Source organism: Heteronotia binoei, chromosome 21 (genome assembly GCF_032191835.1).
Source record: "Heteronotia binoei isolate CCM8104 ecotype False Entrance Well chromosome 21, APGP_CSIRO_Hbin_v1, whole genome shotgun sequence".
Lineage (NCBI taxonomy): Eukaryota > Metazoa > Chordata > Lepidosauria > Squamata > Gekkonidae > Heteronotia > Heteronotia binoei.
In genome coordinates, this window is record NC_083243.1 from 40,341,361 (window position 1) to 40,358,984 (window position 17,624).

The 17,624-nt window shown below is 40.7% G+C and overlaps 1 protein-coding gene across 2 annotated transcripts in view; it reads right to left on the reverse strand.

Moving 5' to 3' along the window:
* TDP1 (tyrosyl-DNA phosphodiesterase 1) overlaps positions 1-17,624 on the reverse strand; it is an 84,685-nt gene that overhangs the window by 56,476 nt on the left and 10,585 nt on the right. Inside the window, exons 7-14 of one of the 2 annotated variants that reach the window (XM_060261564.1) lie at positions 13,458-13,628; positions 12,730-12,808; positions 11,240-11,425; positions 10,120-10,168; positions 8,025-8,091; positions 5,824-5,931; positions 5,090-5,192; positions 934-1,042 (exon numbers count right to left, since the gene is read on the reverse strand). In XM_060261564.1, coding sequence (XP_060117547.1) covers positions 934-1,042; positions 5,090-5,192; positions 5,824-5,931; positions 8,025-8,091; positions 10,120-10,168; positions 11,240-11,425; positions 12,730-12,808; positions 13,458-13,628 — 872 coding nt within the window. The remainder of the gene's footprint in view (positions 1-933; positions 1,043-5,089; positions 5,193-5,823; positions 5,932-8,024; positions 8,092-10,119; positions 10,169-11,239; positions 11,426-12,729; positions 12,809-13,457; positions 13,629-17,624) is intronic. The other variant, XM_060261565.1, reaches the window with a different exon arrangement.

Below are 17,624 nucleotides of genomic sequence, written 5' to 3' on the forward strand. Positions count from 1 at the left end.
GATAAAGTAATTCAGACTACTGTGAGTGTCAGCCTAAGACATGCAAATTGAAAGTCAACTGCTGTAATGGCATCAAAATAAATTTATTCAAACTACCATGCTGCTTATCATGTGGAAAAATATGGATGGTGCCTCTTCCTAAATACTTTTTGTATGGCACAGAATTTTGGCAGAATATTGCTGGGTTTAGCCTGCTTCATTTCATATGATTGATTGAAGAAGGAACACCAGGAACGAGAAAATTATCTGGAAATCTTGTGTGAATTTGAGAATTTGCAAACTTTGGACCTGAACTTCTATACTTCGTATCTGTTAGCAGTGTATTTTGGATGTTGTAACTTTGTATTTTGGATCTGCATCCATTTAATGAAACAAAACTTGTGAAGTTATTAAGCAGTTATTATATATATAAGTGAAGTTATTATATATATTAATTCCAGTGTGAATAAGTTGCATTTAGAGGAAACACATGGTAGTTTGAATAACTTTATTTTGATGCCATTACAGCAGTTGGCTTTTCAATTTGCAAGATTATAGATGTGACCTGTCTAAGATCTAAAATGTGATATTTGCTACACTCAGAGGACCCTGTTAGCCAGCCCTACAGCTAGAAACAACATCATTAAGTGACATAACATGTGCAGAGTTTATTTTGCCTGAAGCTTCATAGCTTGAGTTGGAACTGAACATGGGCTTTTATCTAAGATACCAGTTCAGCGGACAATATGCCATATTGATCTGAACAGCAGCTACACTAGCCTTAGAAAGCACTTGTGCTGTTTATACTGTGGGGGACCTGGTTCTCTAAGACATGGTCTTGAGCTGGACAATTCCAGTAGTAGTTATTATCTGCAGCTGTTGGAACTTAGCTACGTTTTCCATATGTATGGAGTTTATCCAATTTGTTTTCTGCATTTGAGAAAGACACCTTACCTTTACTTTCATACTTCTCTGGGGGCAGATCATAAGGCACAGGAAATGATAATGCTGGTTCATCAGAAAACAGGTTTTCCTTTACCTGGAAATAGCCAGTATCCAAGCCCTGTGACCAAATGCAGACAGACATGGCCTTACAATCAAGCCATTTTTTTTTTTGCTTCCCTTAATCAGAAAGCAGATAAGATGGCAAAGACAGCTTTTGTTACATCGATCGCTCTGCACTCTTCCAATAGCTTATGTTTTCACGCTGAGACTCAAGGAATATTCCACAATGTAAATCAATGCAATCAACAGGACAATTAATCTAATAAAAAATCAGGACTAGGAGGATTGCAGAAATTTGAAACAGGACTGTTATCTGAATGCAGCATAAGTATTAAACATAACATGTTAAACAAGGCAGAACAGGCTACCTACACAAGCAGAAAAACAATGCATTTTGTGGGATCAGCCTTTTATGAGGTGACCTTATTTCTTTTAGAAAAATACCCTACTGAACAATTCTGTTTTGCGCTCTCTGGCTGTGGTAACAGCTTAGCCATCAGTTTAAAAATCCGATCAAATAATTTTCATATGTTTGTATCTTTTTATCCTATCTTTTTCAAGTTGGCCAATCCCTCGAGAGGCATTTCTGCTACAGAGGAGCACTGGCTGATGGTGTCTTAAAGGCTGCAATCCAAAGAGTCCTACATGGGCAGAAGCTCCTCAAAATCCCACTTCCTACTGCAGCTCGTGTTCCCTTGAAAAACTGTTCCTGTTGCTTAGGGCAGTGGTTCCCAACCTCTTCAATATGATGACCCAGAAGTCTGAATTTACTCAAAGTGACCCATCCAGGATCGAGTAAAGGTTTTCTGATACACTAGGCAAACTATGACCTTGGTGCCCATCTAGTCCAGCATTCCATTTTCTACAGCAGCCAACCAGATGCTTTTGAGAAACCACCAAACACTGCATCCTACTATGAACCCAAACAAGTGGCATTCTGAAGTACACAGCCTCTGCATTTGAGAGCTACATTCCAGCCTCTGACAGCCCTCTTCTCCACTACTCCCTCTAATCTCCTTTAAGATTCTAAGAAATTTACTCTAGTAACCATCAGGACATGTTTTACTTGATTCTTTATCAACCAACATGCATATGCAGTGAAGAAGAAATATCAACTAAAGTAAGACATGGAAGATACTGTTTCCAGAATCAGGTCTTAGTTTTCAAAATACAGGTCAAAGCCTTGCCACAAATTAAGCACTGAAGCTGGTTGTTCTAGGGTTAAGTTCACACATTTGTTTTCCTACAGAGAGATTATGAGATGGCTAAGTTTGCAGATGACACTAAATTGTTCAGGGTGGTGAGAACCAGGGAGGATGATGAGGCGTTTCAGAGGGATCTGTTGAGGCTGGGCAAGTGGGTGTCAATATGGCAAATGATAGTCATGGAAATGTTCAAAGTAATGCACATTGGAGCCAAAAATCCTAACTATAAGTATGTTGATGCAGACTGAACTGGCAAAAACCATCCAGGAGAGATCGTGGAGTCATGGTAGATAACTCGCTGAAAAGTGTGTGATGGCAATAAAAAAAGCAAATGCTATGCTGGGGGGATTATTAGGAAGAGAATTGAAAACAAATCAGTCAGTATTATAATGCCCCTGTATAAAAAGATGGAGTGGCCTCATTTGGCATACTGTGTAAGGTCATCACACCTCAAAAAAGATACTATAGCACTGATAAAAGTGCACAAAAGGGCAACTAAAACGATTAAGGGGATGGAACACTTTCCCTATGAAAAAAGGTTTAAGATGTTAGATGTTGCCCTTGACAGAATTATTAATTATTGCCTTTGATCTTTATTTGGGGGAAATGAACTTCAAAAGGCGAGGCATAGCAAGGGGTGGGGCAAAGCAGGATCTTTTATCTATGTTTACAAAGACAGTCCCAAATAGACTCTCTTATTAGAGCCAATAACCAGGGCAAGTAGCCAAATAAAATGGGTTTTATTTATAAAAGAAAATAATAAAATCTAAACATATACACATATCAATGGGGTAGCTTACACACAAGATATAGAAACAAAGAGTGGGTGAGATAGGGGTATGAGAGATGGGGTAATACCTATATCACAAGGGTGGCCAAACTGTGGCTCAGGAGCCACTTGTGGCTCTTTCACATCTATTGTGTGACTCTCGAAGCCCCCCACCATCCCATTGGCTGACTTGGAGAAGTCATTTGTCTCTTTAAATCACTTCTCCAAGCCAAGTCAGCGGTTTGGAGAACACATTTAAAGTTAAAGATGCTTTCTTTCTACCTCTCACCCATCTATTTGCCTTCCTTCCTTCCAACTCTCAAATATCTGATGTTCATGTCTTGTGGCTCTCAAATGTCTGACATTTATTCTTTGTGGCTCTTATGTTAAGCAGGTTTGACCATCCCTGTTATATCAGATCTTGGAGAATGGCTCAGCCTGAAGATGGATAAAAGGAGGGGTGCATGTAGAACAACACATGATCTGCAGGGACCCAGGGACCTGACATGACCCAGGGGTGCTGCTTTGTGAGCTGTCAGCAGAACATACCGGACAGGCAAAAATGAAATGTGTTTTGTACCCAAAAATGTATCCTGAAGGTATGTTAATGTATATTGCCTAATATGACAAAAGACTTGATGGTTTTAAGAGGTCCTGACAAAAACAAGGTCTATGTTCTCGTAGGTGTTAGACAAAAAGGATGCAAAGGCAAATTCTATAAGGTGGCAGCTGGGTGGAGCTGCCTAGGTAATGGTTCCTTGATAGCCTGGCTTGAAGAGGAGAAATGCAGATTTGAAGAAATATTTAGAAAACTATTTTTGAGAGGTTACTTGGAGGAGAAATGTACTTGAAATCCCATAGTATGATAGAAGGGAAATTGCTTATGTTAATGCAGACAAACATTAGAATAGGGGTGTCCACACCAGAGGCAATGACTAGAGGGTGGAGATACCATTAGCATCAGAGCATGACAAGATTTAAGAAAACATAATCCATTCATTCCATGGAGGATGAGCCAGAGGCAGGATCCTTTTGTCTGTGTACCTTGTCCTGACAATAGGTAGCCTTTTAGCCCATTAGAAACTGGGATTATTGGATTATGGTAATTGTTCAGCCTTTGTTTCCAAGAGGAGAGAGAAAAATGGGGGTGGGGGGAAAGAGAAATGTTGCAATCAGCTTGTCACTGGAATCTGATTCTGTATCTCAATCAGGTCCAGCAATGGCTCCTGACAGATCCACCATTAATGCCAAGCCTGGTGTTTCTGAGGGCACTGCTGTGGAGGCTATGGGTCTCTCTGGGTATCAGGGTGTCTTTACCTACAGGGAAACAGCACCCTAAGCTGAAGGGCAAGTGCCCAGGCAACTCAGAGGTTTACAAAATTATGCATGAGATAGAGAAGGTAGAGAAAGTAGTACACAAAACAAGAACAATACAAGAACTTTTGGACACTCACTGAAATTGATGAGCAGGTTTAGATAAGAAAAAAGGAAGTACTTCTTCACCCAAAGAGTAATTAACACATGGAATTCCCTGCCACAGGAAGTGGCAAGGGCTACAAGCATAGGTAACTTCAAGAGGGGATGAAACACCTATTCCCCTCCCCTCCCTGAACAGGAGCTCCAACTCTGCACTCTAGATTTGGTTCTATATTTGTGTGTGGAAAGTGGATGGGTTAAATGCCCTCCTATTAGGCCCCCATATTTGTGATGGACCAATGCTAATATAGAGGAATAGGACTGACAAACAACAGGGACTGGTTGTACATGTATTGTGCTCATATAGCAGTAAATGGCCAGTGAGTTCAGTCATGGGTGGGGATAAAACCACCATGCTCTGTCCCACTGTGCATCCATCCATCTTGTCCTTATATTGATATACCCCGCAGAACTGCCTCCTTTGTCCATGGGAAAAGTGGCTGTGACTGCACTCCAAATTAATTTTCAAATTCAAAAGATTAGACCATAAATAACTTTTCTTACCTGAGAAAAACCACTAGGCCTTTTACTCAAATACTAACTTTTCATAACTTTAATTTCCTAACTTGAAGTTCAGATTCCCAATCAGCCATCAACAATACATAGATTGAGACTCCACTAAATGCAACACTGTCTAGGGTACAGGTGAACTCACAAATGCAGCAGGCAAGAAGAGGACTCCTAGCTCATACGATCGGATCATCAGCTGGGCACCATTTTTTTCAAATGCTCCCCAAGCAGCCTTGGAAAGATTGGCACTGTAGGGAGAAAGACAACAATTCTGTTTGAAGCATTACCATGGCAGTTGATAGCAAAAGTATGCATTGTGATTTGCCTGTTGGACTAGTTTAGGGAGACTTGGGTTCAAATCCCAACTCTACCAGCAAGCTCACTGGATACAATACTTGACAGGACTGAAGTTATCATATAAATGTAGAGGGGATATGCCACTATAATCTCCTTGGAGGGCAAGTGGTATACACATCTAATAAATAATTGGTTCCTGTGCAAAGCTGTCAGTGCAGAATGTGGTTTCTGAAGAATCCTAGTTTTTAGATGTCCAAAATATTGTGAATTCTGCATTTTAAGCACATTTGTATTTTCAGAGATGTTTTCATTGTGAGAAATTTTGTGGCTGCAATTTGAACCTAGTCCTTATTTCCCAGAATGGAACAACAAAGATGATGAGATTTCATTCATAGTATTCTAAAAGAGGGATTGTCTCCACACCTAGGGGATAAAGATCTCAAATGGCTTCATGGGAACTTTTTCCATCTTTACATGGTGTGAAATGAAGAGGAGCCTAAGTGATCACTGAAGCAGTCGGTGGGGGGGGGGGGGGGTGTAGAGGGAAAGAAATATTACCTTACCTGCTAACAGAAGACATACCTAGTAACCAAAAACCATGCAATCTTTTGGAAGTCAGGAGACACTCTCATGTAAGTCTTAATGTGAGGCATGGCATGGCTACGACCTGAAGTTTCAGCTGACCATTTGCTGGAGTTAAAAAAAGGAAGAGAGGAGTGAAGCCACATTTTCCCCTTTGGCAAGTCATGACTAGAAGTGATTTTTTTTACCACCTTCAAACTAAGGGATGCATCAACCTGCAAGAGAGAACCCAATCACTAATGCCCTCTCTTCCAAATACGCCCCCTCCCCTGAAGTCTCCCTTAAAGGCCAGGTGGCCCTTTGCAGTGAAATCTAATGTGGCATAAAGGAATGCAGCATGGAAAAACAGTTACCCACACCCATACACATTAAAGCATACAGACATGATTCTTTGGGTCCAGGCCAAATTTACTAAATTTGTCTTGCTAGAGATTGATAAAAATAGTTCTTGTTCAAACGTTCAGTCAGGGGTCGTTTTGTATTAAAATAGGTGGTGGAGCTCATCCAGGGATTGTTATGCAGCTACAATACTATTCAATGGACAAGGAAGTGGAACTCTCAGAAGGAGGAGGAACTCTCAGAAAGGTTCAGGAGCGGTGCTCCTGTCAGCTCCCACTGAATCTGAGGCCTGCACTTAGTATTACTTTTTCTTTTTGAATATCAGCTACACAAGAAGAAAGCAAGCATACTACTGCACCCCACCATTATGGGACGATTTAAAGGGCTTTAATTTTATAAATCAAGAGGCTGGGATAAAACATCTGCAAGAGGATTCTCACTTCCCCCTCTCCCACTATTTCCTCTTCTACTTTCCAGAAAGCCCGCCTAGTCCCTCATCTTTAACTGCTTCTCCTAGGGTTGCCATTGCCAGACTGAGGTTGGGAAATCCCTAGAGACTTGAGGATGGAGGCATGGGATGGCCAAGTCTGGGGAGGGAAGCAACCTCAGCAGGGTATAATGCCAAAAAGTCCATGCTCAAAAGCAGCCATTTTCTCCAGGGGAACTAATCTCTGTCATCTGGATGATCTCTTGCCCCCACCTGGAGGTTGGCAACCCTAGTTCCCTTTGAGGAAATAGATGCATTAGAGGGTGGCGTCTAAACCATTATACTCCTCTGAGGTCTCTCCCCTCCTCAAACCCCCCTTCCCCCAAATTTCCAGGAATTTCCTAACCTCTTTCCTTTCTTTTGGCAATCCTCCTATCCTCCCCCTGCCTCATTTTCTCCTTCTCAGCCATTCACCGACCTACTTTTTATCTGTCTCCTATCTTCAGCTATATTATTTATTTATTTAATAATAATAACAACAACAATTTTTTAATTTATATCCTGCCCTCCCTGCCGAAGCAGGCTCACTTCTACCTTCTTTTATTCACATAATAGCCTCATGAGGCAGGTTAGGCTGAAAGTAGGTGACAGCCTTCACTGCAAGATGGAGATCTGAACCTGGGTCACCCAGACACTACTCTAAAGTTCTAACCACTGCATCACACTGGCTTTCATAGCGTAAATAAGCAGCCAGGCCTACTTGAGTCATGCTAGTCAGGTGGCATCAAGTCATCCATGCTGCTGCCAGACCTCGGGTTGCCCACCTCCAGGTGGGACCTGGAGACCCTCCCACAAGAATTACAACTGAACTCAGGACATCTGTCCCCCTATATAAATGGCTGATTTGGATGATGAACTCTATAGCATTATATCATGCTGAGGTCTCTCCCCTCTCAAAAACCTGCACTCCTCAAACTTCATTACAAAATCTCCAGGAATTTCCCAACTCTTCTTTTCCCTCAAAGGCCAAAATAGGGCTGGAAAGGACCTTACTCCCTCCCCTTAACGTTTACTGACAGAGCCAAATTTGGAATGCTGTGGCTGCCTAGCAACAACCACTAAGGGGAATCCATTGCTTAAAGATACAAGTGCTTATTTTATCATTTGTTTAGCTGCCCAGTATATATCTTTTAGATTTTACATTCTTCTCCAAAGCTGGGGCCCTTTTCAGGTTTGTAGAAAGATCTGTCTTGCCCATTCACAGCTCCAGTCACGATATTTAAGTATCCAAAGATATCCTGACTTCTTGATTTACATGAAATTCAATTAGTTTTTAAACGAGCATCCCAAAGCTTGTCTGACCTACGTCTCTCACAAATTTAATTGACCTTAAAAACTCAAATGCCATTAGTCACAAAAAGAGTATGCCACTTACTGGAAGAAAGAGTGCAGCCAAAGCTGTTTCTGCGCAGTCTGTATACTATATGGAAGAGAACCCCCAGCTCCAAGAGGAAGAGAAGATCACTTAGTCACAGTGAAATGTGCCACTGAAATAGAATCTCATTAAATAATGGGATGCCAAATTATCTGCATTTTACCACAGAATATTCTCTTCAAAGACCAACAAATCACAAAAAAAGAACTAGATTTAGGAGGAATTTTTTCAAATGATTTACACCAGCCTTTTAAAAAGACTACTCTATCTGCAGATTTATATCCAATTATGTCAAATGGAATTTGCAGCACATCAAGTCAAATCAAGATTAACCAGATAACTACAAACAGCGCCTAAATAAAAGTGCCAGCAACAGGAAGTTGCTGGTTCACATTAGTGGAGTGTACATTCACTAAAGTGTTTTGGCTTTGCCATGCTTATGAAAAATTATGATCGTGCATGTGAGTGGCCTGGGAGACTCTCTAGTGAGAGGAATCTAAAAAGTCAAGTCTGTTTCAGAGCCAGTGTGGTGTGACTCTGGAAAAGGAGAGATTCTGGAAGAGACTGTTCAAATAGTTAATCAGTCTCTGTGTGTGAAACAAAGAAACACAACCTGAGAAGAGAATTAGTTCTCCATTTATAAGCTTAATATCCAGTGTAAACAGACTGTAAATCTGGAAGAATTTGGAAAATGGTTTGAAGTGGCACTGAAAGGCCCTAAAAACACCAAAAACTGGGTAACTGCTCTTAATGAGAAGAGAATAACTATCTTCCCAGATAAAAAGGTTTAGCAGGAAAACCCTCATCTTTAAAAACAAAGGGATAAAGCTGAGTACTTTCTAAAGTCTGTGTGACCAACAAGCTTTGTTTAAAAGAAACATAAGGAACTCTAGAACAAGTACTATCAATGTAAAAGTATTGTAACATCTGTAACACCTTCAGTGTTACAGCCTAAAGTCTGAAAATGTATCTTGTATATTCAGCACCATAAGAACCAAATTTCTGTGAATATATTTAACTTTTGTCTACCCATCCCAAAAACTTAACCACTAGGTAAATATCAACTGCCTCCCATAAATCTGAAATCTGTTTAATTCTTTTAAAGGTGCTTAAAGTGCCCTTTCTAAGGAAAATATCTGAAAACACCGACTCTCATATTACCTTGGTGGGAATTCCTTATTTGGGTAAAAACCTACAAGATATCTATCAGTAACCCAGTGGGACAAAAAATTTATAATGGAAGATAATTTATATAATTAGGAAAGAGTCATGCAACATAAGGGCTACCCAAAACAAAGAAAGGGGGACTGAGAATTGTTTATGAGGGAAAAACTGAGAGAACGTAAGTGTGATTGTTTGTAGGTGATCAATACAACGATCAGCTTATGACAACTGCCATTCCATCCTCCACAAATCAATGGCAGCATGAGGAAAAGCCTGGCAGAACACAGTATGAGCCCACAGTACAGGGTCAATTTATAGATTTTTTTTTCTTCATGCACTGTAGTGCTTTTTAGTATTTATTATGGAAAATCCAGTTATATACACCAAGAGGAATCAATATCGCCTATGCAAAATCCAATACATTTTCAGGGTAGAGTCTGCAAGTTAATGTAATCCAATACACCATCATCTGCTGTAAAATGGCTGTTTAGTGAGAGTTTTAAAGGACAGACATTCCAGACAGTCTTGTCTAGGACAACGGAGGAAACCTACAGTAGGATGCCTGCTTTCAAAACACAGCCCAAGAACCAAGAAGATTAGCAGACTCAGTCCTTTGGAGCTAAAACATGATGAGCTGTACTATCTGATCACAATGCTAGCTGAAGCGAACTGATTGTGTATATTCATTATTATGGCAATATTCAGAAGGTATCCCCTGAACTCATAAGCATAATTATGATTTAGACATAAGTGTGACTATTGTTTTTTGGCTGAATTCAACAATAATGCTAGTGATGCTTTATAACTAAATTTCTAGAAAAGTCATGCCATACATTGTTTAGAAATAATTTTCTGAGAGAACACTCATTTATACTAAAAATTTAGCCCCTGGCTTTCTACACCATATTAAAAATATATACATTTTTTTTACCTGGATAACCTTCCAAACTTTGCCTTACATTGTCCACAGTGGGATAAATCTATAAAACAAAATGCAGCGAGTTAGCTGTAAAAATGCACCTCAGCCAACACTTCTAGCAGAAAGCTATTCTTGCAAAGACATTGCTCTCAACACAGGCACTATGTTAGCATACCTAATGAATGGTCTCTGTATTTTCTCGATCAGACAGAATTTACATAATTACATTTCCCTCTACTGTCAACAGATAATGAACCTTTGACCCTGCAGGGTTTCCCCCCTCTACCTTCTACAAGAAGTGTCTGCATGGTGAGGAACCATGGTGAATAAGAAAGAGTGGGCTCTAATCCACAAATAATTATACTGGAGTAGTGTTTTTTTAAATCTTTGAGGTACAACAAGAATCTGGTTTGTTTTTGCTCCAATGGATCAATACAGTCACTTCTCTAGATTTAAAGGCATGCAACATGAGTATTAATCTCAAAAATTACTGACAAAACTACAAATTATGGATATTCAACATTTTTGCTTTGCAGAAACGTAATAGAAGATGATGATATTGGATTTATATCCCGCCCTCCACTCCGAAGAGTCTCAGAGCGGCTCACAATCTCCTTTACCTTCCTCCCCCACAACAGACACCCTGTGAGGTGGGTGGGGCTGGAGAGGGCTCTCACAGCAGCTGCCCTTTCAAGGACAACCTCTGCCAGAGCTATGGCTGACCCAAGGCCATGCTAGCAGGTTCAAGTGGAGGAGTGGGGAATCAAACTCGGTTCTCCCAGATAAGAGTCCACACACTTAACCACTACACCAAACTGGCTCTCCCACACCAAACTGGCTCTCCCAATTTTGTAACAGAACAAAAGCTGCAGATTGTTAAACAAACTGAAATAGAGATAAGCTAAGAATGTTTGTAAGAGAACCGTGTTACAGCATGAGAATAATTTTAGAGAAAATGAGCTCACTGAATTAATCAAAGCACTCTCTTCTAAAGCTACCTAGAATCTTTAAATAAAATAGTCACCTTTTAACTGACGCATCTCAATCTTCTTTAAAAACATGTAAGCATGTTAATTAGCAGCAGCATTGATTTTTGTATTTTCTCGACAAAGGTATAAAAAGTAGTCCATACCAGATTAATGGGAACCTCCTGATTTGTTAGAGACTTTGCACTGTTTCCTAGAGTGACCAGACTTTGTCTATACTCTGAACACAGCCATTTGGACTGGTCAGCTCCCATGGATCCAATACTGGAGAATTGCCCAATTACAGGCCAAGAATCTTCATCAGGCACTTGCGTTGCATGTTCTTTTAAAAGCTATTTGGAGAAAAATAAAATAAACCCCCCCTAGTAAGTTAAGCACATGAAACTGTGCTGAACTGTGTAACTTGGCCAGGTAAGGTATGTCATGGTATTCAACTTCTTTCTTCCTAAATGTCAATCATTCTGACTAGCTACTTGAATGATTGTCTCTTCACAGTTCTACCTACTAGATTATTTCTAGATAGTATAATCAAATCACAGTTATAAATCTATACTTTTTTTTTTAAATTACACCATGAAAGCTGTTTTAATATACTATAGAAATAAGAATTAGGCTGTGAGACAACACAGGACTAATTTACTGTGGCATAACCATCCATGGGCAAATGTTCCTTTGGAGTACATGAGGTAGTCGGAGAATTATGTGAGTATCCATTTCCACAGATCCCAAGAATGACTGCCACATTCAAATCTCTTTCAAGACTATGAGAAGCTCTGGATTTGAATGTTAATTGGAGAGGCTCTCTGTCACTGCATCATGCACCAGTATCATCTTACCACAGTGCAGATAGTTTAATCTCCACTGGGTTTTGACACAAGGACAGACTGTTGCTGCATTTATTCTGCACAGTTTTAAAATGGATGGTGGGCAATGTATCAAGACATCACTACTCCCTTCCCTAGGTTCTGAGACTTTCAGCATACCTCCTCCCTCTTGCTTAGGGAACAAGAAGTCCCACAGACACCAAAGACCTTAACCAAGTACATACACTCATGACAAACTATAGTTTGTTATAATATCCACATCACAAATGAAGGATTGCTCTCTGTCCTCCAAACCTGGATGTGGTTTGGATACCTGGAGGTGGAGGGGTGTGGTGGGAGGACAAACTATCACTTGATTTTGGACAGTGCAGCAACCCTCCCTACCCATGCCCAAGGAGGATGAGAGAGGAAGTATCCAGGATTGTTCCACAGCAAACCAGTGTTTGTCATTACATATGGGTTTTGTAATACAGGCCACAAAACCAATTTCTTCAATGTTCAGCACAAAAATGAACTCTGTCTTTGGCACTCCAACTGGGAATGCAATTTCTGTCTATGCTAGAGAAGCAGGATTCCACATAGTGTTGGCACATTCCTGACAGATGATTTGCAGAAATTAAAACTGTTGCTTAGCTAAAGCTCTTTTCGATTGCTAACTATTGTATATGCAAGCAACCTTCTCCATGGACACTCAGATATTTCATTACATGCTATTTGCTTATATGTAGCAAGATTTAATGCTTCAGTCGGGGAAGTGATGAAGGTAACAGCACACAGATGAAAGAAAGAACAATGGACATCAAAATCAGTACCTTTCTTAGTCTAAGGTGACCCCATTTCTCTTTTTCATTGTTTATGTATCGACCCGGAGTAGACCCAACAAGATATACTCTAGAGAAAAATGTATGCAATACGCCATGAAAGATAATTCTAAAATTAGGGGAAATGGCATCAAATTGTGTTATAATTATCCATGTGAGAAGTATAAAGAGAAGCAGAGGAAAATCATTTCAAAGTGCTATCGTCTACCATCCCTGTTAAATTGCTAAATATACAAAGCAGAAGGTACCTTTTGTTATAAGCAATCACATTTCATTTTATGTCTTAATTTTAGCTCTGTTCCTGAAGGCATTTGTAAGCCACGATGATCAGGCAACGCTGCCTTTTTAGAACGGGATGTCTGTTCCAATATATACCGCTTTGTGAACAGACATACCAGTAGTAACAGTAAGAGTGCAGATCACCATGAATGGGATCATCCCACCATTTCTGGTCACTCCTCTTCACTTCTGCTGCCATTTATGATGACCCCAAGGCCACAGTTAAGTCCACATAAGGGGGGGGGGCACAGAATTTTGCATGACAATACCTATTCACTCAAAATACCCTATATAGAAACACAAACCAGAGAGCCTCATGATTCCATTTTTCACTCAAAACAGCTTTGTTCCTGGATGAATTCTTGGCTGAACCTCCCCAGAAATACACAGCTAAATTTATACAAACTTTTAAAGAAGAATTTTTAGCCCAAATGATGTACCTTGTTTCTGAAAGATCATGTTGCTTGATTACTTCAACCCATTCACAGAGAGTTGGGGATTTGTATGACATCAAATAAGTGATCAGATCAGATTTAAAATTGGTACAAGATTCACCAGCAGACCCCAGTGTTCCAGGTGGCAGCTTTGGATATAAAGGACTTAGCCATATACTAGAAGATAAACATGAAAATAAATAATGAATGCTGCACTGCAAAACTGCTGTACTGCACGCGTTCACTGCAGTCTAGTAACCAAAGAATGTTCTGTTCTATTTTTACAATTTTTATATTTCCTTTTTTCTAAACCAAAGCAAAATAAACTCTCTTTATAGGCTCGGATCCAAAGAACTTGGGGTGGAAATTGAGGTTTCTAAATGGATTTCTGTTGCTTGCTCCCTTAGTGCTGCAGCCACCTGCCCCTCTGAAAAGCTCAAACATCCAAACATCAAAGTACCCTTAGCAATTTTATGGGATGCGCATGCGCAGCAGGGGGCTGCACAGGAAAGGGGAAAGAAGCTACACTAGCTACTGTTGCACAAGAACAATTGGGAGGGGGGGCAGAGAAGCTGCTTCCACCACTTGCCGTTCCCATTGCGACCTCACTACACCTTCTCTCAATCCATAACCCAGTGGTCACCAAGTGCCCAACAGTGACTGGTGTGTGTGTGTGGGGGGGGGGTGCTTAGGAGGCTGCAGCAAACAGGGAACAGCAACAAAGAATGACTCTGTGCCCTCTGCTCTGGTCTCTGGATTCAAACCATAATGAATAACACCCCACTAAAAGGTATTTTGCATTTTATTTCAGTTTTACCATCAGCCATACCAATTTGGTAAAATATGATATATGGAATTTTAAAAACTTTCAAACCAACAAGCATGACCACCATTTCTTACAGCACAACCAAGCAAGAGCTGTGGTGGCTTTGTCTTACCTTCCAGACACTGACTCCCAAATCTACTTTTGAACCTTGGATAGCCATTCAGACCCTTATATCTAAGTCAGACCATATCCAGCCTTCTTCCTGAGACCCTACACACTCTGAAATCAGGAGAAACCCTGACCTTGAGAGTGCTCTCCTCCAGGCCTTTGTCCCGACATGAGAACAACAGGGTGTGGGTAAGAGTCAGGGAAATCCCTCATCCAAATGACTGGGCACTACCCAGTTCAGGCATCCCCATTCCACACACAGTAAAGAGGAAAGGTAAGGCACATGCAAGCCAGTGTGGTACAGCAGTTAAGAGTGTCAGACTAGTATCTGTAGCAAGAGTCCAGTAGCCCTTTAAAGACTAACATAATTTGTGGCAGGGTATGAACTTTCCTGAGTCACAGCTCACTTGGTCGGATACCTGAAGATACTGCTACAGACAGACTGCCAGGGCTACTCACCATGGACTACTATTTGGGAGACCCCAGTTCACATCCCAGCTTGTGCCATGGAAGCTTGCTGGGTGACCTTGAGGCTACCCACCTGACAAGGTTACTGTGAGGATACAGTGGAGGAGAGAATGATGTAAGCTGCTTTGGGTCCCACTGGGGAGAAAGGCAGGGTACAAATGAATGAATGAATGAAATATATAAATCCAATACTGTTAGGAGTAGATATTTGGGACTGGGCAGTACCTTCTTTCTGTCCCTGATACTGTCTCCAGAGTCAGTTGTCTGATAAGCACCTTATTTTTAACACAGACATTTCATTTTTTACACAGTTTTCTACTGCCCTCCAGTGAACTCTCCAAGCTCATTCTTCTGCCCCTGCCTACTGGCTTCCATTCATTCTCCTCTCTGACTGTTTCAGTTGCAAAGAATGGGAGAAAGAGTACACAGCATCTACACAAGCACTGGCAATGCAACTAAATGAGTTGTATGTAATAGCCAAACATGATCAGACAATATTTGCCTAATTTGGGCTATTACTTTACCTTGCAAAGAGTCAGTGTAATTTCATTAAAAGGAATTTTCTCAAAGTTATTTATCTGGAAACTGTTTTTGATCTGTGGCATTTATGCAAACACAGAAAGCCATCTCCTTACTATCTCAGGTTTTCAAGAGACAGCAACGAAAAAAAAAATAAGTGAACATTATGTAGTTATCTTTGCAATGTGCTACTTTTGCCTTGAGAAACAATAAGACCATTATGTTCTCACACACTGAGCAACCAGGACTGCTGCTGGTTGAATAGACATATTTTCCAGTGAAGGAGATATTTTTTTTGTTGACCTGATGACAAAAAATGGTTCTGTGCCTTAAAAGCCGACTGCTGCTTGTTATATTTGATACATTTTCTTTGTTCCTTGCAAGATTCTTCTATGTAATTTTCCTTCAGGGAAAGAGATTAGAAGCGCTATTTAGAGTCAAACCTCACAACTACGTTCTGCTAGTAAACAAATTATTATAAAGAATAGAACTTATCAAAAGCCTTTGTTCTTTAACCAGCCGAAGATGACTTCAGTGTGTTCTGGGCAGAGTGACCTGAGCAACCCTCACCTGTCAACCTTTCATCCAAGTGACCATTAAAGAGAGCAGTAAAAGATCTAATGGTCTGAAGTTTATACCTATAGATATGAAACTATGTAAGAGTTCTCCATTCTTGGTGACAGCTGAAACATTACATTTATTGCATATAACAAGCTTATACAAGCCGATATGGCCTAAAACCCTACTCTTAGTCCTTCAGTGCATTCCTGTTTGCAGAGCCTCCTCTATGGCTTAGGCCTCTTCAAGGCATGGAAGGAAGCTAGAACAAGATGGCACAACTCCTTCAGTTGAGCGAGGCTACTGCAGGCTCTGCAGAAGTAGAGATCTTCACCATCTGGCACTTTCTTGCAAGTGCAGGCTCCCAACGTAAGCCCACGCCGCAATTAACATAATAAAGGCTGTTAACAATTTATTTCTGAAGCTATGAGCCATTACTATTCCTATGTGCTTTTACTATTAACTGTAATAGATTTTCAGAAATGACTGGGTGAAGAATGGGTTTCTTAATTGTTTAACTGTTTGAGACTGCCTAACCTGGAAACTTACAAGGCACTTAAGGTTAGCCAACAATAACACATCACCTAGGAAACAGACAAGGCCATGAAGGAGGTGATAATAATTCAGAGGATGTACTCATAAGCCACAACATTAAATGCACTTTGGAACAGTGAGTGGTTCTGTAGAACACTTGAATCCTGAATTTTGTAACAAACTGAGTCCAGTAGCACCTTAAGGATTGACAACATTTGTGGAAGGGTATGAACTTCCATGAGTCACCACTGACTTCTCTAGATATACCTACAGACAGTTAGGTAGCTGGATCTGATTGCTCTGGGAAGAACCAGGGTAGTATGCAGGAACAATATCATCATGCCTAACACCGCCACAGGGCTAGACTTCAATCTTCTGCATACCAGATCAGAACTCCAGCTGCTAGTCCTTCAGACATTACCACTATTCATTCTAGAATAATACCAGGGAAATCTGTTCCTTGCTTATTCTCTGAGCCAGTTCATGGTGCCTGCTTAACTGAACTCAGCAAAGCTGGATGAACTCGGAGTGGGAATTGTTCCAGAGCAAACCCCAAGGAGAGCATACTAACATTTGCCCTCTTTGACTGTATTCAGCTCTCCAAAAACAAATGCTGCTGAACACCTTTGCTGGAGCCAAGGGAGATAACGGCCCAAAGACTCCACCTAGCTAAAAAGTCAGGCATAGTTCAAAGCACAGAGTAAACCAGCCATGCCATTTGTTATTTACCAAAGCAGTATTGCAAATGGCCTTCAGGTCAGCTGCCATCTTTGTCTTGCCCCACTGAATGGCTAAACCAGGCAGCCTGCAAAGTCCTACAGCTGCTACTTTCTCTCTTTGGTACTGATGGCACAGGAGCCAGAGCTACATACATTAAAATGCTGTCGCAGTCTGATAGCTCAGCACACCACCTACTTCTCACTGCCTTTTTGCCAGCACAGCACTACGGAAAGCAGAGAGCAAGGTGAAATACTAAACTGATAGGGGTGTGGTTAACTCTAGCAGTTCTTTTTAAACATCTTCATTTGGAAATATGTGCTCCAAGTGGGTTTCACAGCTAAAGTGACTTTTGAGTCACGAAAGAGGGCAATTGTGGGTGGAATCACAGAAGCTCTCCTGAAGCAAACTGTTCTGTTTTTAAAAAAGCAAGGTGCCAAGTT